This window comes from Melanostigma gelatinosum, assembly GCF_949748355.1.
Source record: "Melanostigma gelatinosum genome assembly, chromosome: 4".
Lineage (NCBI taxonomy): Eukaryota > Metazoa > Chordata > Actinopteri > Perciformes > Zoarcidae > Melanostigma > Melanostigma gelatinosum.
This window is the reverse complement of record NC_136637.1, coordinates 23,259,564-23,281,465: the sequence shown is the minus strand read 5'-3', so window position 1 is coordinate 23,281,465 and position 21,902 is coordinate 23,259,564. Positions and strand designations below refer to the sequence as shown.

The following is a 21,902-nucleotide window of genomic DNA, read 5'->3' as shown; positions in this document are numbered from 1 at the left end:
TTTCAAGCCAGGTTTTCCCATTACCAGTACTGGCATCGAAATATTTCTGTCTGTTGCTACTCAATTGCATACGTCTTTATTTCCAATTTAATATGATGTCTATAATATTCCAACACCCACTGTCTTCTTATCCCTGACTACCAATGCCTTGCACATCAACGAGAAGAAATGACTTAACTGTATCTGGAGGATTAGATCACACGTATGAGAACAAAGAGTGCAATGATTTGCAAGCGAGCAGTATCTCTTTGTCCTGTAAATAATACCACTTTGTACTGTGTGCTTCTGTTTTTGTGGTGCGCAAATGACAAAAAAAAACGACACAAAATGGGATTTGTTTTTTAGTTGCTTATCATCATAAATTACAATAGAAACATTCAGTATGTACAGGAATGTCATTCTGCTCAGTAGTAGCCATGCCCAATAAAATACGCAGATTGTAAACATCACAATGCCACTACATTTGGTTCGAGTTTCTTTCAGTTATATTTGCAAAAATAAATTGAAAAAAGAAAATAAGTTGAATCAATTATCAGTAAATTAAATATATTTTTTTACCTAAATATTCAGGAGAGCTGTTAAAATGATATTGAAAGTACATTTCCTTCACCATTAAAAAACGTATGCTGACTTCTAGTCATCGTCTTGAATCCCAAACCTTCATCTAATCATGAATAAATCAGCAGTGCTCTTATTCCAACACTTGAGACACCATCTGAGTTTTCAGGTTTTAGACACTGTTGCTGAGTCACAGCCCTTTAAATAACCATGGCACCAACACCATTAGAAGTGACCCCTTTCTGTCTCATCATCAATCATTACAAGTGTTTGTTCATATACAGATTATTATTTGAGCGTGGTTATGAGGTCCATGTCCCTTGATAGGTGGTTGTAGTCAAGCATGGCAGATACAGGAGCAGCAGAGGACATGAAGCAGGAAGACTGTGGTGGTTCCCGTTGAGAGCTTCTTTACTCACTAAAGATGCAACAGGCGAACAAGCACGCAGTCCTTCGCCGCTCAGCATGAATGGCCTATTTGTTCAAGCATAAGTACTGTTGGAGCCTGTCCCACAAGCCAGGAGGAGAAAAGGAGGGAGTCTGCCTTTCTAAAAGACACATTCATCTGTCCTCTTAAAACGGGACAATTCGTGTAAAAGGTGCCATTTACAATATATAAATGTAAAGAACAACTCTCACTGCAACTCTGATTCTTTGACTCTGATTCTCTTGACGGCTGGCGGATTTACAAAGCTCTGTGCAAAAGCCATTACATGTGAATGTAAATACGACAGGATTGCAGATTTAATGATTTGTTCAGAAGGAGACTGAAATAAAATATTCCACATGAAGACATTTGAAATATTTCAATAGGTTTCAAGGAAAGGAAAAAAATGTAAAAGAAACAATAAAATGTTGACTCACTCTGAGAAACACAATGAACCACAGTTTACAGAGTGTTAAAGTGAATCCAACGTATAAATAATGTGAATCTATTCAGGTCATTGGTTTTGATCAAATATCTAAATACAGGTGAAACCTTTCAACTGTTCCACAATCTCATCGTCTGATGATATGATATGTACCTGATGTCAAACACATAATCTCCCATAAATAATCTTTAACTTATATTAAAAGAGGTGGGAGAGCTTAGTTGGTGTCGGTAATTTATATGGGGGGTATTTGGGACACCACCCTGAACTGGGCACATTCTTATCCTGGGGTAGTAGTGGATGCAATCTGCAGTAGAAACTACACAAATGTCACCTTGTTTCCTACCTTTGTGCGCCCCTCATGGGGGGGGGGGGGGGGGGCACTGTGCTAGACAATCAAGCCTGCTAGAAGTACTGTTTCATAAATATAGGCACATTTCTCAAAACATAATTTATATCTCTGAAAGAGGACGTAGCAAACCTGCCTTATCCAGTCAGGGCCGCACAGAGTTGCAGTCGCCCGAAAGGGCAACACACATGAGGAAAACAAGCATCCATCTTCTTTTACCCTTCTGATGAATGGGCGGGGCTGGGTGGGGCGGAGTGTAAAATTGTGGGACTACAGTCAGAGAAAGCTGTCTCTGCTCTAGTGTGCCCTCCTCTGTCTGTTATGGGCTGGAGGCAACATGGATGCCGTTCTCCCCGCCGCCCTTGGCCTTGTGCAGAGCAGCCTGAATACGGAAGTGTGTCCGTGATTCCATCGAGTAGTGCTTGTAATTTTGCCTGAAACAGAGCCAACAAAATTATTTAAAAATAGCCCCAGGGGTAAATCTCAATCTAATTCCTTATCTTACATGCAACCTATGAATCACGAGGAGGGTTTACAATCAGGTCAAAGCAAACCGTGTCATTTATTCAAACACTCACTGTAAGATTTACTAAAAACCACAAAGAATAATTATTGTGGCATTTTTAGTTTTAAAAACAATGTCAGAGTGATGACTTGTAGGTATACACACTGTGTGAAAAAGTGGAGAATCTTTGATTCAAAAAGCTTCTTTGCGAGCAGAGGTGATTTGAATATGTTCTGCTGGTTGACAGACTTACTTTGCGGTTTCTAGGAGTCTGATAGCTTCGGCTGTCTTGCCTTGCTCCAGACACAGCAGGCCATGCTCCAGCAGGGCATTAGGAACCAGGTAGTGGTCGTACCTGATCTGAGACTCACTGCGGATAAAGTCAAAACACAGTGGTCACAGTATGGAGGTGAAGCCAGTAGGAAATAAGATGACATCCAACTGTTGTGCAGTTTGTTTCTTTTAAAACAGAACCGCCTATTATCATCAGAGGATGCGCAACGAATATGATCGGACTAACTCGTGAACCTAGAGCATCTGTTTTCTGGTTTGGTTGAGCAATGTGCACATACTGTACATGTCTGTGCACATTGCTGAGAGAGGCTTACTTGCAGAGGACGAGCGTAAAGTAGTGTTCGGCTTCCTCTTGATGCCCCAGGTGTTTGAGACACAGTCCCTTCAAGAGGCTCAGCAGACACTGGTCATCTACGGTGAACTCCGACCCTGACAGACACGCAACAGGACAGATTACAAAACAGATTCCCAAAAAAAAAAAAAAAAAAGTACAGTAATTCTGGACAAACATTCAACAGGATTATATGTAAAGATTATATAATTCTCTAACATGCACACAGTAAACGTAGCATCAGTATAGCATCTAATATAAAGGCAATTCATGTTAGCAAATGAATATCAACAGAAAGTGATCATTCAGTACAATAATCCTCTTGGTTCTAGTAAATCCTTTTTCATACTTGGGGTGCTGTCGAGTTTGGCTTGGGCCTCGCTCAGTGTTTTCAGCATGCCTTCGGTCAGGTCTTTGTGTTTCCCAATGACTGTGTAGCCGTTCCAGATGTACATCATCTCCTAGACAACACAAATACAAATGTCATTGATAGAGGCAAACATTAAAAAGTATTTTCTTTGTGAGAAAGCTAAGCTCTCTCTGTGAATTTGACTGAAACAAATGACTTCTATGAGCACAGTCGGAGCTTTTAAAAAGAGCCTACGGTACAATAACCTGCTAGCCACAATGTCAGCAACTCAAGGAGTGCCAGAAGAACAAAGTTAGAGGTCTCCACCTTTGCTCACAGTGTTAGGTTTATCTATTTCATACAGTCATAGAGCATTGTTCTCTGTCAACCTTCCACAGCCTTTGTTACAGGCTGAAATCTCTGTGAAACAGAACAAATGTTATACCTCTTAACCCTGGTTCTGTGAGCACAGAGTTTCCTCTTTAACTCGTCGCCCTGCTGCTGGCTTTGTGGATAGCAGGTTTTATACAATATAACAGCTATTTATACAGCCTGAATCAGGAGGGGCTGGTGGCTCCCTCCTGATTGAAACAGCCAGTATGCAAAATGTCAGCATGAGCTTGACAGAGCTTGTTACAGGACAAAGCCTTTGTGACACAAAACGACTAAAATGTTCCTGATATTTATTGATCCACTTACTTCAACGAAATAATGTACACACTGTAGTTTCTGTGTACGCATCCAGTCATGCTACAAAGTAAAGCGGTGCGACATGGCAAATAGCCTCGTCCAGTACTGACCAGTGGAGGAGCGGGAAGAGGAATTGGGTTTTCTGCAAGGTAGCGACGGGCTTTCCTGACAGCAAACTTCTCAGTTGGTAAAGATTTCCCCGCTATCTTCTGCTTCAGCCCTGGGACCTGCCTGAAATATAATAAAGTATACACATACATGTCAGTATTATGCAGAAAATATTTGACTTACAGTTAACTTTCCACAAGTTCTGATATACCTGCTTAAAAATGCTTGAGGTCCAATCAAATGTTCAATTGGTGGAGCATTTTTGATGCTGTGCTACCATCACTAAAACACTTGTAAAACATTTATGAACATATTCACACCAAAGACAGCCTTTCCCCAGAAGAAGAGATGGTACAGATATCATCGTTTCGCTGTCACAGTGAATCATCTCGATTTCACTGTGGTTGCTGCAAGTATTTTTAGTTGCTAAGCTCTTAGCTCACACCTGAACAGAGTGCCCGCAGTCTCCCCGAAGGTTAGGCAATCATCCGGAGTCAGCATGCTGATGTATGCTGCTTTCATGTACGCATAAGTAGCCTGAAGGAAGGACAGAAGAGGTTACTACTGCAATTCCATCTTTCCCTTATAAATGAGATAAGGAGAGAAAAAAACTATAGAATTTACAGAGCCAGCCCAGGCTTGCACAAGTCTTTAGTTTGATTTTAAGACATTTATTATATATTATAATGATAATATGACAAGCCACTACAAGCTGCTGACAAGGCTTTCTGATTCTCTAAATAAATCCAAATTTTTTCCGCTACACGAAGAATAAGATTGACGTCAAATCCCACACCCCGGTGGCCCACCTTGGACCAAGTGTTCTCCTTGCTGAGCAGGTCGGCGTAGAAGTAGGCCATCTTCCAGTGCCTCTTGTATGTGAAGCACCACATCAGCTCCCAGTAACACATGTGGTGGAACTGCTTCCACTGCTGCTGGACCTCGCAGCACTCCTCAAAGCGCTTGATAGCCTGGACAAATAAAATTCTTTGCAAGATAAACCCAAATGCACCATCCATTAAGTGAAACGCGTGCGGACAATTATCATGATTAAAAGATGACAACACATCAGCAGTCACAAAGGAGCGGGGTTTGCTGTGGCATAGTCTTCCAGGAAGGCAGACTCATAATCAGAACAGTTCTCAGTAAAAAGATGACCACATCCTTTTACAGACTCTTGCACTTAAATTCAAATAGAGGCTAACAAACTTCAACACATCTGTAATGCACGATGCATTCAAAACAAAAATAATCGACATGAGATGTGCAGTGCTGAATTTGTGTTGTTTTGTCTGTGTGCAGAAATGACGAGCACTCACAGCATCCAAGTTGCCTTTGATCACTTCTATTCGACCAGCGAAGAACAAGAAGATGGATCCCTGGGAAGAACACCAGCCACAGTATGTTTGGCAACAATTCTAACTCTGCAGGATTTTTTGTTTTTGTTATGTTTGTTTAATTCCGGCAAACCTGAGGATATTTTTGGAGATATGGCTGCAACAGTTTCTCTGCATCTTCGACATCTCCTTCTCCAGTGCCTGCGAGACAAAACATAACAACACCAGTTCAGATCTTTGCCTGTTTTTGAGGTTGGTTGCAGCCGCATGTGTGTCTCACCAAGTATGAAGCTCATGAAGGTGTGATAGCAGAGCAGCAGCATGTTACAAAGAAAGGACCTGAGTGTGTTTTCTGTGGAGCCCTCCAGAAGCTGCTGAAGACCAAACTCCTGCATGAACAAACACACACACACACACACACAGATGTGCAAACAAGAGTTGTTTGAATTTTGCATCATTTCCGGGAAGATCTGCTGGTGAAAGCTGCAAACATCACGCAATTTGAAGACCTTTCCTGTGCAGGAAAATTACAGAGGCAAGAACTATATAGTATAGTTTTCTTGTTAAGTGTGTGCTGAAGGATAAGGCAAAATATGCAAATATATATATATATATATACACACACACACTAGGGGTGTAACGATACGCGTATTCGTATTGAACCGTTCGGTACGAGGCTCACGGTTCGGTACGCATGACGAACCAAACAATACCTTTGAATAAAATAAAAAAGATTTTTTTTTTTTTTTAAACCTTTATTTAACCAGGTAGTCCCATTGAGATGAAAAATCTCTTTTGCAAGATGTAAGTAACAATACTACATAACATTAAGGAGCAGTTTTAGTTTTTTTATGCTTATGTGTTGCTAAGAAGACACCCCAGAAGATGAGTCACTCAGGTATAGTTCCATCATTGTTCAAAGTCAAAGAATAACTTCATGATGTTAGTTTTAATGAATACATATATTTTAAAATCAAGTACATTTCTCTGGCATTTATAGTTTTCTACCGGACCGAAACGTACCGAACCGTGGCTCCACCGTATCGTACCGAACCCAACCGTGAATTTTGTGAACCGTTACACCCCTAACACACACATACAGGATAGGCAAGCATGGGAGATGAATTAATCAAATTATGAGAATAATACCCAAAGCGATATTTGGACCTAAATGCTGAACAGCATCACTTTTCAGATTATTTTGTTTGGTGGCTACATCAGACAAATTAACGGTGACAGAATCAAAAAATAAAAACATTTCCTTTAGCTCAACAATGAATAAAAGGAAGTTGTGATCCAGAGAAACGGTGCAGTCATAAGTCACCACGATCAAAGCAATATCTCAGCCATTCACCTATCAAGTTGTAAAAGTTTCGTTTCACGATACGTGTCTTCTATACGTATCAGGTTCAGCGCTGTCAACTCAGTACTAGTCATATAGTTTCACCACCAATAACAGGAAGGATTGACTGTGAATCAACGCACCAGCGAAGCTGAAATTAAAGATACGAGTTACGCCTTCCACGTGCACTTCTCATTGTTAACAGCAAAGACCCAGCACTTCCCACATCACTGAACAATCCCTCCCGTCAAACATCTCTGACTCGACCCATTACACCCTCAGTCCTGCCCGCTGCTCCTTCTTTCAGCCATGAATGGCGCTCACATGTCAGCAGAGCTCACCTTATTGCCAGTGAAACCGACAAACTCCATCAGCTTGAGCGTCCGCGTGGGCAACATGGAAATCATCTGCAGGAAGTAGACGAGCAGTGCAATTGAAAGGCCAGCAGCAGGATGACAGCGTCCTCCTCCTTTCTTTGTCATTAGGACACCAGTGGTCTCCAAACATATGATCTTGACTTTCATAAACACACTGTAACAGGGCCACAGGTTGTACAGTAATGAATGTCTTCCGACCTACTTCTACTGCAAATAAGTGGAACAGGTGAACAACAACAAGAACACGTGGAAATGAAGAGCACTAAACGCAAAACACACTGCCTGTTCAATTTGAGCTGATCTTGCTATATATGCATGTTTTGCTCCTTGTGTGCTTCTGTTTAATTCTCATAGTTCAGGCTTGATACTCTCTGGAAGACCTGTGTCCCACAATTCATGATGCGATCACCTTTTCCTTGACCCATGAATGACAACAAATGCAGACATTCAGCCTTCTACTTACTAGATTAAAGGCTCCGACTCCCAGTTTAACGCCACCCTCAAAATGGCCGTGGTTCTCACCGTGAGAGTATCCAGAAGACTGGAGGATTGTGTGAAGCTCTCTGTGGGGCAAAGATAAAGGGAGCAGATGAAGAAGGGCTTTACAAGGTGATGGGGGAGAGAGAATAAATGATATGCTGGAGTTAAGATTCTCACTTGTATGTCTGGTAGCTGTTCCTGACTTTGATTCCCCCTTTGATGAAACTGATCATGTTTTCATCCTGAACAAGAGAGCAGGAGAGGTAAGAGAAGGAGTTTAAAGAAACATGAAAAGCATCAGAGGTGTCAGATTCAGTGGCAGGCTATCTGCGTTGTCCTGACCTGAAGGAAGGTGAGCGCTGCCCTCTGCAGGAGACACTCAGCGTAGCACACTTCAGCGTGAAGCTCCTCTGAGGGGAGAAGCATTACGTCACAGTTATCTCGAATCCGAGCAATGGCCAAACACACACACACACACACACACACATGCGCCATCTCTTCTAATGAATTCCGGCGACACATTGGACTCATGCCGTCAGCAGTGGACTTTACTGACCTTCTGTGAAGTTCTTGGAGAAGCTCGACTTCTTGCGTTGCCTGGTTGAGGAAGCACAAAATGCAAAACCATCACGAGTGTTGAGCGGGCTCGTTCCGCTGAAAATCTTCAGGATTGTTTTTCAGCAGCACAGCACAAGCCTTATCTTATTTCTATGCAAATCAGTGACTCAGCCTCTTTCCAGTCATCACAGGATGCTGAGCTGCTGCCGGGTGAAGTTACAACAAGGTGCTGACCGTGCATCAAATCTCCGATAAACAGTCACAATGTTGAAAAGAAAAACTGCAGCAGCTCTGACCTCGGATCAGTTTTTTGGTCTGAAGGAGAGTGGGTGTTGAGATGTACGATTAGTCCAGCGCTGAGTCATGACAGATTCTCACAGCGGCTCCAGGAGTAATTGACAAACATTTGTGACATTCCTTCAGCCAGTGAGTCTGGATGATCTCAAGCATGTTCTCTGGTTTTGGTACAACGTTGCGAGGGTGTTGTGTGTCTTAATGTCGAAATGTTTGAGCAACGTCAGTTTTTATTGCTAAAACTGAATGAGATGTATCTTCAAAAATCGAACTTTTTAGTTTGGAACTAAACTGGCTTTGACTCTGGTCCGAATGCCTTTCAAGAGACAAAATTCACTTCTGCAGCTGACTGGAGAGGAAGTAAAAAAACAACAACCCTGTGACAGTTTATCCGCTGGTCATTGGGGCATTACATTACACTCCAGTGCTGTGGGGAAGTCTCACCGCTGACAGATGGCCTGGGCCTCTTTCATGGTGTTTCCTGCCGTCTGGATGTGTTGGGGGTCAAATGTCATCATGGCCTGCATCTCCAGGATGGTGGCATAGGTCAGAGCGTGGTACATGCTGTCTTTGTTTCTGTTGAACAGACGACACACAATGTTTTTTGTTTGAAGATGTCAAACGATCAGCCCCTAGTGTGCTGAAAGAGACGACGAAGAGGTGAGACAAACATTTCGTTTGATTCAAGAGATCGAACAAGACAGACATGTGACTGAATACATGGATGACTTAAGCCACAGCACTACACACGATGGAAGAAAAACAATGAGTTGTCTATTTATACCTGCAGTTGTTGCGTGTCACGTCACACCCTGTGTTTAAACTGTGTCTTGCAGGTTTAAAGAGATGAAGGAGGAGTAAAAGTGTTGGATGCCTCACACATTTTTCCAGTAGATGTACTTGTTGTTCCAGTTAAAAGAGCTTGATGTTCCAGTTTTAAGCCAGTACAGGAAGAAATGACTTAAAGCTCTTTCATTTTGTATTGATTTTAGAGGTCCCTATGGACGAACATGGCTGGTTTAAATAGCACTCTGGATGTAGCTGTGTATCGTAGAAGTACTCACGCGCACAAAGGAAAGGCAGAATAATGTCAGTAAAACATAAAGGCAGAGGCGTGGTCGAGAAGAATGCTGTCGGTCTGCGTCACTAACATTTCACTGCTATTCACCACAGACTGACTCATGTGACCAGCCTCTGTGATGTCACTTTCAGCTCCAACCAGCCCTCTTAACAACTGGAAAATTATTATGTACATATTTTTCAACCTACAGAAAAAGAGCACAAAGACACACCGAGGTGTTGCTCTTTCACGTCACTTTTACGTGTATTTGATGAAGAGAAAAAAGACAAATGTGAAAGTTGTATAATGCGTGTAGTTTTGAGTCGAACAGGGTCATGAAACTGCAGCGGTTTTAATAGTATTCAGAGAGTAGAGTTCTGAGCTTCAACTCTTCACCTGAGGGAATCAACAGTATCCAAGTGACCAATCAGTGAACAAGAATCAACTTACAACAAGGACGCTCACAGCAGAGAGTCAGAGAAGGCGGAGGTTTGCAGAGAGCAGAGAGATTTGCCTGCCCTTCATTTCCATTGCGTCAGGCTTATGCAAGACGAGAGCTCAAACTCAAGCCGAGGAACTTTTTAAGACGGAGCAGTGAGGTTAATTGAATTGCTTGTAGCCGTGCTAAAAGTGGCTGAGAATTCCAAATATTTCACAGCAGCACTCAGATATTGTCCAATCAGCACAAAGGTCCGAACCAGTCGGACAACACTGACGCTCACCTATCGCCTCGGTCAGTCGCTGTATTGTATACAGAGGGTATGTCACACTTCTACAGCACACATCCTGCTTCCACTCCCCGCTAGGGCTGTGAGGGATGGAGCAGACCGGTAGGAATAATGGGAGATTAAGAATGGCTACATGTTTGTACAGAGAGCTGGCAAAATGAAACTCAGCCTGCTATTGGATACCTTCTACCTTGCAGGCATGTTTCTACAAAGTTGAGTCTGCAGTGGCTCCTTGGCTACGACTCAGAGGAGGAGAAACTTAAAGCCTGGGCCTTAAATATCTGTACCCTATCAGAGAGTCGCAATTTAAAGAGAGAGCCCCGCTTACAGGACGATAACGTGTGGTATGAGTTGCTCACTGGCAGTGATACTGATACATGGACAATGGCTTAGACTACACAATCTCTGGTCAGACATATTAAAGCAAATATACACTTTAAAACTACAACACTGCACTTAAAAAAAAACTTGAAATCATCCCACAAGAGAATACAACATATACACTTTCGATGTTTGATTCTTTTCAAAGACGTTTTTCAATAGTTATGTGAGACAGTTTATAGTACACCAGCTTACATCTCCACATCAGGTATTGGGAGCAATTCCTGGTTCGGTGAATCAGTGTCTTGCTCAAAGACACTGATTCACCAATGATCATGATAATCGTCCCCATAATTGACTCCCCGAAAAACAACAGCTAGAGGTGTTGGATGTAAACAGATTCTCCCTCCAGGTTGGAATATTTAACAAATCCAGATCGAAATACCAAAACATATTACGATTATGCCAACAGGTCAGTCTCTTGGCAAAAGCGTATTCATGTAATGTTGCAATGTAAGTGTCTAAAACTGAGTCTGAGCTTAGAAAATTCAAAGAAATGACATCACTCTGAACTTTTCAGAAACTTGAAGTGCCAAACACACCAAAACAACAACACGAAACTGACAAAGGCTGCCAATCTAGCAGCCGTATCATAGAAAATCATAAAAACAGAGCAGGCTGACAGGAAGCTGTTCTTCTGTCTTCATGTACGCTGGCCCTGAAAAGAAGAAACTGGGGCTAAGGAGTGGTCTGCAGTCCCAGGAGTACATAAACGGTGGAAAATAATATCGAAGATGTGATGAAGTTTCTGATACTAGAGAGGAGAATGAACGGTGAACAATGGAGTAACTTGATGACACTAGTGTTGGAATACAAAACTGGAGGCGGGCTGTGAACCCGGAGAGAGACATGTGAATGGGACACAAAGCAGCATTCGAAGCACGTAAAACGTTCGGCCATGGAGTAATCTAATCAGCAGCATCAGCAGCAAACACACTGGTTCCTTTAGCCCTCCCTGGTGTGAAGCACTATATCTCTGTTTCTGACCCGTCACTGTGCCCAGGACTGTGTGTTTACATTTTAAGGTTATTGCTTGTGCATTGATTTGAAATTGTAACTCAAAGCATCAAAAAGTAACTCAATTCAACATTTACATTTACATGTTCACGATGACAATGCTAACAAGCTGATGTTTGGCAGCTATAATGTTTATGTTCACCATGTTAGTTTAGCGTGCTAACATTTACATTCGCACAAAAATCATGGGCCATTTTCACAGCACGAAAAGCACAGGTGTTACTAATGACATTACAATGTCTCCTGTAAAAAAACATTATTGCACGTGACGGCAGTTTGCTGTTGGAAATCTTCCCCTTCTAACACCCGAGGGTTCAAATACCCCTAAAAATACAGTTGCTTGCATGCAAATCATCAGCTGTTTGTCTTTGATAAGCACAATGCCAGGTGGGTCAATGCTGAGAACAGCAGCCGTATTAGCTCGTGGTTCAGGTGGTTCTCGTACCTGGATCTAAGCCGAGCCTGCGCCTCATCAAAGTCGTTTCTGAGGAACAGATCCAGGGCGGCCATGCAGTCCTCCAGAGCCAGCGACAGGTCTGATCTTGAGCACCTGCAGAACCAGAACAAACACACAACATCTGAATGAGAACAGAAGCCAGCGACAGGTCTGACCAGAGCCAAGTCGGGGGCTTGAGCAGTTCTGATTTCTCAAAATATCAAAATGGAGCAAAATTCAAGTGGCACAAAAATACATTTGAAACATCTGTTTTATTGAAAAATGATACTCTTGTTGAGTGTGTTTGTATTGGACAAGTGCTCAGTAAGTCACTCAAGTTCCGTATAAATTCACAGCTTGGGGAAATAGGCAACCGTCTTTAAGTGGACATTTAGTTGAAATTTAAACTACTCTGCCTCTCACTATTGCTGTGTCCCTGATCTCCTTTTTTTACAACAAATACCGTCACCAAGCACTGCGCTACAACAGAGACTGGGATCCTTATATAGGCTCTGTTGATGTACATCCTTTACTGAACCCTTTCTACTCCTCTACTACATCACAAGAGAAACAGAAACACAGGCAGGCTGAGCCAGACAAGCAAACCGGCTCAATAAAGTGCTTCGCTGTTAGTGTTGCTGCATTAAACTGCACATTACAGAGTTATTCAAAAACAATCCACTTTTATAGAAATACATGCTCAGGGAGTAGTTTTTGAACAGTATCCTCTTTATTAAATGGGAAGAACGGATGTTGCTGCTGCCTTGAATGATTTCTGTCTCTGGTAAATACAGCTCACTGCTGTACGCTGTCTGAACGACTCCAAGTGATTGTTGATGCTGTTGCTGCGTATTAAGAGCTCATTACGCAGCGCACACGGTCCTCACGTGACGACTGACTAATGGGGCCACACTGATCAAAGGACTCCTTCATCAAAGGCTCCCTCCTCTTTGACTTCACTCGCTGTGCTGATCGTGGATCTGTTTAAGTGTGTTTTATTCCTTCACTTCATTGTGAGAACAGCACGCAGCCTGTGAAAAACACATTCATGAATGAATGACGTTGATGGTAAATCTGAAACACTGATGAAAGATACATTTTCGTGTGTATCATATGTGTATGTACCATGGAATTCTTGAAAAAGTGGCATCTTTTTTTGGGTTGTTCATTTGTTTGTTACGTTAGTGATGTGTTTTTTTGTGAAATAGGAACCCGATTTCTATTTAGTTTCGTCTTGAAATGCAGTTTGGTTTTGTGCTTGGAGCTTCCAGGCCACCGTATTGATCACATGACAATTATTCCCTGTTAGTCAGTATTACCTTCAGATGTCTGCAGCAAACAACGATGCTGAAGAATAGGAGAGCAGGAACTGCACAAACAAAACTAAGACTAATGTGTACGTCCAGCTGCGACTAACAGACAGGATTCACTTCTGCCCATTAGAAACACAGAGGAACTATACACTTCTCTCGCTCTCGCTCACGCACACGCACCCGCACACGCGCACACGCGCACACACACACACACACCACCCCCCCCCCCTCTGGCTAATGACAGGCGGGTGACTTCTGTGTTCACCATATGACCAGCAGCAAGCTGAGCTTCCTCATAACAGCACGAGATTTACAACGACAACTGCTGTCAGCGAAAACTAGCACTAATATGATTACAACACACAATATACATTGTAATAATACACTTAATTTACAGTCAGCCATGTTATTCGACGAACAATAAAACAAGGAGACATCATTTCATAGAAACAGAAACAATTGAAGCATTTATAATAAGAACAAAATCGACGACATAACAGTAAGAAAAAAAGAAAAAAGAAAATAAACACGAAATGAAAGAAAGAAAACATACATGACTGACTTTAGAGGTTAAAAGCAGATTTGAATAGGTGGGTTTTAAGTGCAGTTTTAAAAGTGGCGAGTGACGAAGAATGTCTGAGGTGTTGGGGCAGTGAATTCCAGAGGGAGGGGGCAGCAACGGAGAAGGCCCTGTCCCCCCAGGTCCGATGCTTGGACAGAGTAGGGGGGGTAAGGAGGTTGGCGTCGGCAGATCTGAGGTTGCGTTTGGGAGTGTGACGGTACAGGAGGTCCGAAAGGTATGAAGGGGCGAGGTTGTGGAGGGCTCTGTAAGTGATGAGGAGGATCTTGAACTGGATTCTTTGCTGTATGGGGAGCCCGTGGAGGTTTTGAAGGACTGGGGTGATGTGGTCTCTGGTGCGGGAGTGGGAGAGCAGACGGGCAGCTGAATTCTGGATGTATTGTAGTTTATTGATGGTTTTGGTGGGTGAGCTGTACAGGATGCTGTTGCAGTAGTCCAGTCGAGAGGTGATGAAGGCGTGGATGAGTGTTTCAGCGGCTGCGGCGGAGAGGGAGGCATGGAGACGGGCGATGATTTTGAGATGAAAGAAGGCGGTTTTTGTGATGTGATTGACGCGGCGTTCATATGAGAGAGTTTGATCGAAAATGATCCCGAGGTTGCGGACATGTGTGGAGGCAGGAACAGTGATGCCATCGATGCAGAGGGAGACGTTGTGGTGGGATTTGTTTAATGATTTGGGGCCGATGATGAGGACTTCAGATTTGTCGGTGTTGAGTTTGAGGAAGTTTGCTTGCATCCAGGTTTTTATATCTGTGCGGCAGTTAGTGATGGTGGAGTGGATGGTGGGGGTGATGGACTTGGTGGAGGTGTAGAGCTGGGTGTCGTCAGCATAGCAGTGGAACTGGAGACCATGGTGGCGTATGATGTCACCAAGGGGGAGCAGGTAGAGGATGAAGAGGAGGGGACCGAGTACTGAACCTTGGGGGACACCTTGAGACTGGGTCAGACTTGAATTTGTTGATGCTGATGAACTGTTCACGGTCAGAGAGGTATGATTTAAACCAGGAGAGGGCTGTGCCAGTGATGTGGAGGGAGGACTCGCGGGACGTGAAAGGAGTTGATGACAGAGAGGAGGTGCGGGCGGAGGGGCGGGAGACAGGCCATAACTAAATCTCCATGACGATGGCTAGATGGTCGGAGATGGTGAGGTCATAGCCGGAGAGGTGGTTGATGGTGATTTCAGTGGAGCAGACCAGGTCCAGGATGTGACCGCGGTTGTGGATGGGGAAGTCGATGTGTTGAGTGAAGTTGAAGCATTTAAGCAGGTCCAGAAATTCTGTGGCAGTTTTACAGTCTGAGGAGTCGATGTGGATGTTGAAATCACCAAGCAACAGGATGGAAGGTGAGACGGAGCAGAGCTGGGTGAGGAATTCAGATGGAAGAGGAAGGCAGGGTTGGGTTTGAGGGGGGCGGTAGAGAGAGTTTGAATGTGAGCTGTTCAAATGAGGGTGGACTTTCGATGTTAGTCAGGCTGGTCTTGATGTGTTGGCGGTGAAGAGCGGCAATTCCTCCACCGCGGCCATCAGGGCGTGGTTTATCCAGGTAATGATATCCAGTTGGGGTGGTTTGATTGAGTGCGTAGTAATCCAGGTGTTTTTGCAAAGTTTCAGTGAGACAGAGGATGTCAAGTTTGTTGTCAGTGATGAATTCATTGATGATTATCATTGACTTCTATACAACGGACTTCTTTTTGCAACCAGTGGGATCATTTTTCAGAACCGGAGGTTACCGCCTGGTGGTTACTGCGGAACCTCACCTCAACGAGTCCCCAACTTGCCGTAAGTCTGCCGTAAGATATCATGATACAGGGGTTACAATTCAATACACTGCGATACTGTATGCAAGGCGGTATATTGCGATTTTTAAAAAATCGAATTTGAGGAAAACTGTCATAAGAACACACTGGGGGTCCAATTCCCAGCAGTTCATGACTGCATTGTATTGTCTCAGTACTTTTCCTCTGTGCAATATATAAAGTTGAATCTAACCTGAGAAAAAAAAAATCAACCTCCCTGTTTTTCAAATTGTTTAACTTATGCAGGGGGCTAATAACTAACTCTGTAATTAACTCCAATAGGAGTTACTGTGCTGGCGAAGAATCAGTGCATCATTTCCTCATAGCTGGGAATTAACTCAACTGGTTCTGACAGAATGGAAAACAAGTCTGAAGACAATCTGAGGCCTGAAGACACGGAAAAGAAACCAGTTCTCAATCCGTGAACAAAGGTTATGACACAGTACGCCTACAGGACAATGTTCTCTAACTGGAGGGTATCATTAAACAATCATAGGAAAGAAAGAAACGGCATGACAACCGGCACAATGAGGAGAGTCTGCTGGATTCAGGATGTGCGTAGCAGCATTGTCCCAATAACTTCACTGAACTTCAAGTCAGCTGAAATTCTGGGGTGATTTCTCGAGAGAACAACTTGCACAATGATAATCATTATCAACGAGCCACACAAAAACACACACACACACAAATAAAAACACTTAGTCCACAACCACTATTCATATACACACCCATGCATGTGCTCATTAAACCTACAATGCAGACACACACACACGCACATTCTCACTCCTCCAAGAGTGACGAAGCATTAGTTTATCAGCTGCGGTTCACAGAGCTTTCACTACCTTCCAGCCGGTAGAAGATGTCTCTCACGGCTTTGAGCTGCGACACAAGAGAGCCGAGCCGCCTCTACAACAACACGAGCGAGTTTGTCCACATGCCTGAGTGTTACAGCTACAACGCACACAGAACACAGAACAGCATCTGACAGAGGCCAACTGAATGACTGCCGGTAACCAAGCAGGCAGCAAGTATCTTACCCATTTGACGGAGTCTCTTCCTCTTCTGACATTTTCACCTGGCGAAAGTGTGTGTGTGTGTGTGTGTGTGTGTGTATGTATGTATGAAAGATAGACAGAGAGCTGGAAAACTGAGTGTGAGCCTGAGGCCTTTCCAGCAGTGTGTTGATCTACGTCTCTTTCAGTAGCAGCAGCAGAAGCAGCAGCAGAAGCGCAGTCGAGTGAAAGAGAGACGGAGGAGGGAGGGAGAGAGGGAAGAATGAAGGAGGGAGGGAGATAGAGAGGAGGAGGAGGAGGAGGAGGAGGAGGGATGCAGCAGCAACAGCAGATCTTAATCAGATTGGGATGACCATACACATGAGTGCAGAAAACACAGTGCATCTGTGCTGCCTCTAAAACGCACACACACACCCCCCCCCCCCCCCACACGCACGCACGCGCACGCGCACACGCACACGCACACGCACACACACACACACACACACACACACACACACACACACACACACACACACACACACACACACACTCTGTCCCTACTCTTCCGATCATCACCCTCATGCTACACATTGCAGTCTCTGCTCCGATTGGTTATTGCAAAATCAGAGGCGGGGCTAAAGGCCCTCAATTCATGGCCTAAAGATTTTTAAAACAAGATGTGAAACAACGAAAGGAAGAAGAATCAAGAAGGACAGAGTGACAACTCAAAGAAGAATTTTAGTTACAAGTGATTCATTCATCCGAAACACTGCAGCGACCACAGAGTCCAGAAATAGAAGACATAGACATGACCTATTGTGAAATCATGAATGAAAACTTGGCACAGCGCTAAGACTTGGTGTGTTTGATCCCCAGGAACTGCAGCTCACCGCTTTATCTTTAGATGTGTGCGAGCGTTTGACGAATAGGCCCCTTTTTTTAAATGAATTTTGGCAAGACATAGCATGGAAATCCCCAGGCGTGATTGATATTTTAATAGGGTTACACTCCATTTAGCTTCATTTTTTCAAAGCTCTGCCACTGTTCTCGTGAAAGGCATTAATTACACCAGTGTGTTTCCAGTTATGACAAATCAAAATGTCTGCTGTGAAAAAGCTCTATGATCTAATGTCAGAAAAGTGCTCAGATCATCAATGCTTTGGAAAAGTGGCGAACAGGAATAAATACATTGGTTTGAACATTGTAAATTGACACTTTGTTTTAAAGGGTTTTCAAATTCTAGACTATTTTCATAGCTTTTACTCTTCCAATGAGAATGTTTGTTGATTCGCATTAGTGTCTCAACTGATAATTATTTTCTCAATGACTTCCTTTCTTTGGTCTACAAAATGTCAGAAAATAGTAAAACAAATAAATGCCTGCAAAGCCAGAGGTGATGTCTTCAAATTGTTTCTTTTGTCTAACTAACAGTCCAAAAACTAAATATATTCACGTTTACATTCACACGAAACAAAGAAAAGCTGCGCATTCTCACATGAGAGAAGCTAAAACAAGGACATGTTTGGTATTTGTGCTTGGGAAAATGACATAAATGATAAGTTGATGACAATACATTTTCTGTCAACTGACTAATTTATGTATCATCTCATTAATTCTGTTCTAAACTGGGAGACGCTTGCAAGACGATATAAATCCAAAACCTGAAATCCTGCTGATTCATAGAACATATCATTCCTCTCTATGGATTCAGAGGAAAATATGCGATGTATGATGTAAAGCATGGCTTTACAGCACACGTATTAGTAACCCTGTTAACATCCACAGAGCACACAGATCATGCTCATGCGACGGCAAAGCACAGAAACATGAAGGGAAATGCATCGGCCTTTAATTAAAGACTGTATTAAAGAAGCTTAATTGTGACTTCCATGGCTGTCATGTGTGTGCTGTGAGGAGCACAGGCGGTCACAGGTTGAAGGTGAAGATAATTCGATTTGAATCGCTGCTGTCGTCATGGTGGAGAACTGGATCGGAAAAACAAGGATTATGACTCCGGAAATGTGGCCGCTTCAAACTATTTCGGCTTTTTTTTTGGGGCTTAATGTAATAATATTCAAACCTATCCTGCTGTTATGTACCACACGGTAATAAATCACACTAAACGTGTGTTGTTATTAACGCTTGCATCGGTGCAACAGTATTGTAATGAACATTGATAACATATTTCTTCCAATGAGGTAAAATTTTTAATTGAAAAGTATCTTCATCAAATACTGAATTAAGACATGTATTAAAGATGATATATACAAGCTGAGCATCATTTCTCTTGCCTCTAAATGGTTCTCAATATGGTGACGGCTGAGCTGGCGGCTTGCAGCTAACAGTGCTAACGGCTCCAACGTGCAAAAATTGCGGGCAGAGTTAACAATTTTAACCGGAGGGGGAACCGGAGGGTGGGCCCTACGCTTCTGTGACGACCCCGTGGGTCAGCGATAACCCACGTATGAGTGCAGCGCAGAGCATCAGTCATCGTGGCACACTCACGTGCACTAAAAGCATGCGCAGCCGGCCCGGCTATGTCAACAAAGAACGGAGAAACTCGGATAACAACACACACAGTGGGAGAGTGAGTTCATTCTCGGTGTAGGTATTAATGCTCTGAATGTCGAATATAGCACTTTTAATTCCTTACAAATTATCTTCACATCCAACTCTCAGCAAGAAAGCCAATAAGATAATTCCCCAAAATGTCCAACTGTTGGTTTCAATAACAAAAGAATATTTTCTAATGAACTAAAAATGAACATGTAACGTTAAAGTGCTACATTTACCACCTTTTGCCTGGATTTCGTTCAACATATAAAAACATTGTGCTGATCATGCTCCTTTTCCTTTAGTTCCCTCCCTCGGATCCAAACAGACGCAGCGATCCTCCCCCTCAGGCTTCTTCACGTGCCTTGACAGAGAACGTAGGATTAAATAACGAATTCACCTTCCTCCAGTCATAACGTGAGAGAGAGAGAGAGAGAGAGAGAGAGAGAGCGAGCGAGCTGAGAGATGATGCTCAGGTTCTCTCCGTCTGAATTACTTATATGTCGAACACGTCACTAACATGTCAAGAGGTCCTTTGAGTCAGCTGTAACGCGTGTGTGGTTCACAGCAGCTCACTCTCGTACAGGATCGCAAAAGAGTCAAGAAAATTGATCGCGATGTTTTTTTGCAAATTTCTCAGAGCATGTCTTCCCTTTGTGTTGCTATCTAAATCTTGCTTTATGATAAGTCCACTTGCCCATTTGATGGATTTCGTGATTGCAGAGCATCTTTGTCGTCCGAAAGCTGTAACCTGAAACAGAGGAACAAAATCTAGTCTGTTTCGAGAAAAGAGGGAAATCTCATGGGATGAAAGGACGGCTATTGTTTGAGGAACATGATCCCGAGAGCCATAGAAACAGGGACAGTGATACAGGTGGACACTCCCAGGCTACTTATTACTCCTTGTTGGGAACGTTTCTGTTGATATTAGCAGTTTTGGGGAGAATGTCTGTGAAATTGGTCTGACGTGGGAAGATTCTGGGAAAGCTTTGGGGAAATACATCATTTCATGGAAAGACGCAAAACAGTTACTTTAAAAGAAAGACACGAAAACTTGAAACTGTAACCCACAATGTGCTTTTATCAGATTGGTTTTCTTTGTGTCTTTCATTGGTTTTCAATTTAAAGCAACACACCTGAAGTCTGGGATGACGGGATCCATTTGTGGACTGTTTATGACGGACAACCTGAGGAAAAAAATACAAGTCAGTCTATGTATCGTTCCACTGTTAATACGTGTTTTATTAGCACTGTGAGCTCACAGGGTTTGTTGTTTTGTTACTAATGATAAATCATAATATGCGCACGCAGCGTGAACATACCGGTTTGAGGAATCCGGGCTGTCGCAGTTGTCCTGTGCCTGACCGGCATCCCTGTGAAGAGGTCAGAGGTGAGTTTAGAGAGAACGTAAGAATGGATCTCATCATGGTGAGAAGAGGAGGTGTGCGAGGACACTGGATGCCCCATCTGAAGACCCGAGGAGGACTTAGGAGTTTGGTACAGACCGTTTAAATGTAAATTGTTAGCAGCATAATGTAAGCAAGCTACACATGTGATGAAGAAAAAGACACAAAATGTGTCCAAAGTAACACTAGACTCAATGTATTGAAGAGGTTTATTCCTCATATTTATTTGTTCTTTCTGAATGATTAACAGTGGCAGGTTTTTACAATCCTACAGTACAGAAACACAGGACTGAACTTCACAGATCATATCACAGAAGAGTGTGTGTGTGTGTGTGTGTGTGTGTGTGTGTGTGTGTGTGTGTGTGATCTGTAGAGCTTCAATGAGGGGCCCTGAACATGTTGTGTGTTACACAACAATCTCAGATGAAAGTTAAAGTGCGATTAAATTCTTCCGCACTTAGAAAACAGACATGTACCGACAGGGTGCATACCGACACATTCTCGGAAGCTTTCACCTTCTACTCACTTATTTTTCTTCACGCTGCGTCTCCAGTTGGTCATAAAACTCATTCCGCAGCGCTGAGGTCCGGCGAAAGAGCAGGATATCCCGGGACCGAGCAGGTTTACACAGCGGGCATGGATGGACACACAGACGGGGAGAAGAGAGGCGCAGGTCCCGCTGAGTACACAAATGACGGCAGCTGCTGTGCGTCTTCCTCCTTCCTGACGTGGAAAGGTGTGTTGCTGCTGTCATCGCCACAATAAAGAGTTTCCTATTAAAATGCACCGCGATGTTGCTGCTGCAGGTCCGGGCTCCATGGTCCTAAAGCCGTCCACGTTACACGAACAGTTACGCACTGTGAGTTTAAAAAAAACACGTGTCGCTAAATATATAAAGCACGCTATTCTAAATAAAGCCCCCAAAAATATGCAATTTAAAGTTACTCATCATAAGCCTTATAAATTGCCGTTTTTTTATTTTTAATATTGATAGACTGTATTTTAAATGTATTTTAATTGTAACTTTCAAGCCAGCCTGGGTTATAATTCATCACATGTTAACATCAGTTCTAGTTTTTGCTGTTTCAAATGTCAATAAAGGGCTTTTGAATGCATTATTGTAGCAAAAATAATAAGTATACTTTAATAGAGATATACATATCAACAAAGGATGGTCATGATAGTATGTGCGTT

At 43.0% G+C, this 21,902-nt stretch overlaps 1 protein-coding gene across 2 annotated transcripts; it reads right to left on the bottom strand.

Moving 5' to 3' along the window:
- Window positions 1-347: 347 nt before the first annotated feature.
- On the bottom strand, window positions 348-21,423 carry ttc39a (tetratricopeptide repeat domain 39A). 2 transcript variants are annotated; one of them, XM_079266519.1, is made up of 20 exons: window positions 21,235-21,423; window positions 20,625-20,675; window positions 20,439-20,489; window positions 12,076-12,180; window positions 8,889-9,020; window positions 8,149-8,189; window positions 7,935-8,002; window positions 7,770-7,834; window positions 7,576-7,675; window positions 7,077-7,142; window positions 5,674-5,782; window positions 5,527-5,594; window positions 5,376-5,435; window positions 4,866-5,027; window positions 4,502-4,593; window positions 4,059-4,179; window positions 3,259-3,370; window positions 2,893-3,007; window positions 2,538-2,654; window positions 348-2,213 (listed from the first exon to the last, which is right to left on the bottom strand). In XM_079266519.1, exons 1-20 carry the CDS (start codon window positions 21,276-21,278, stop codon window positions 2,099-2,101), a joined length of 1,794 nt encoding a protein of 597 aa, XP_079122645.1. In that variant the 5' UTR covers window positions 21,279-21,423; the 3' UTR covers window positions 348-2,098. The 2 variants fall into 2 exon arrangements, with proteins under 2 accessions (XP_079122645.1, XP_079122646.1); XM_079266520.1 differs by lacking the exons at window positions 20,439-20,489; window positions 20,625-20,675; window positions 21,235-21,423 and adding an exon at window positions 16,792-16,832.
- Window positions 21,424-21,902: the final 479 nt, after the last annotated feature.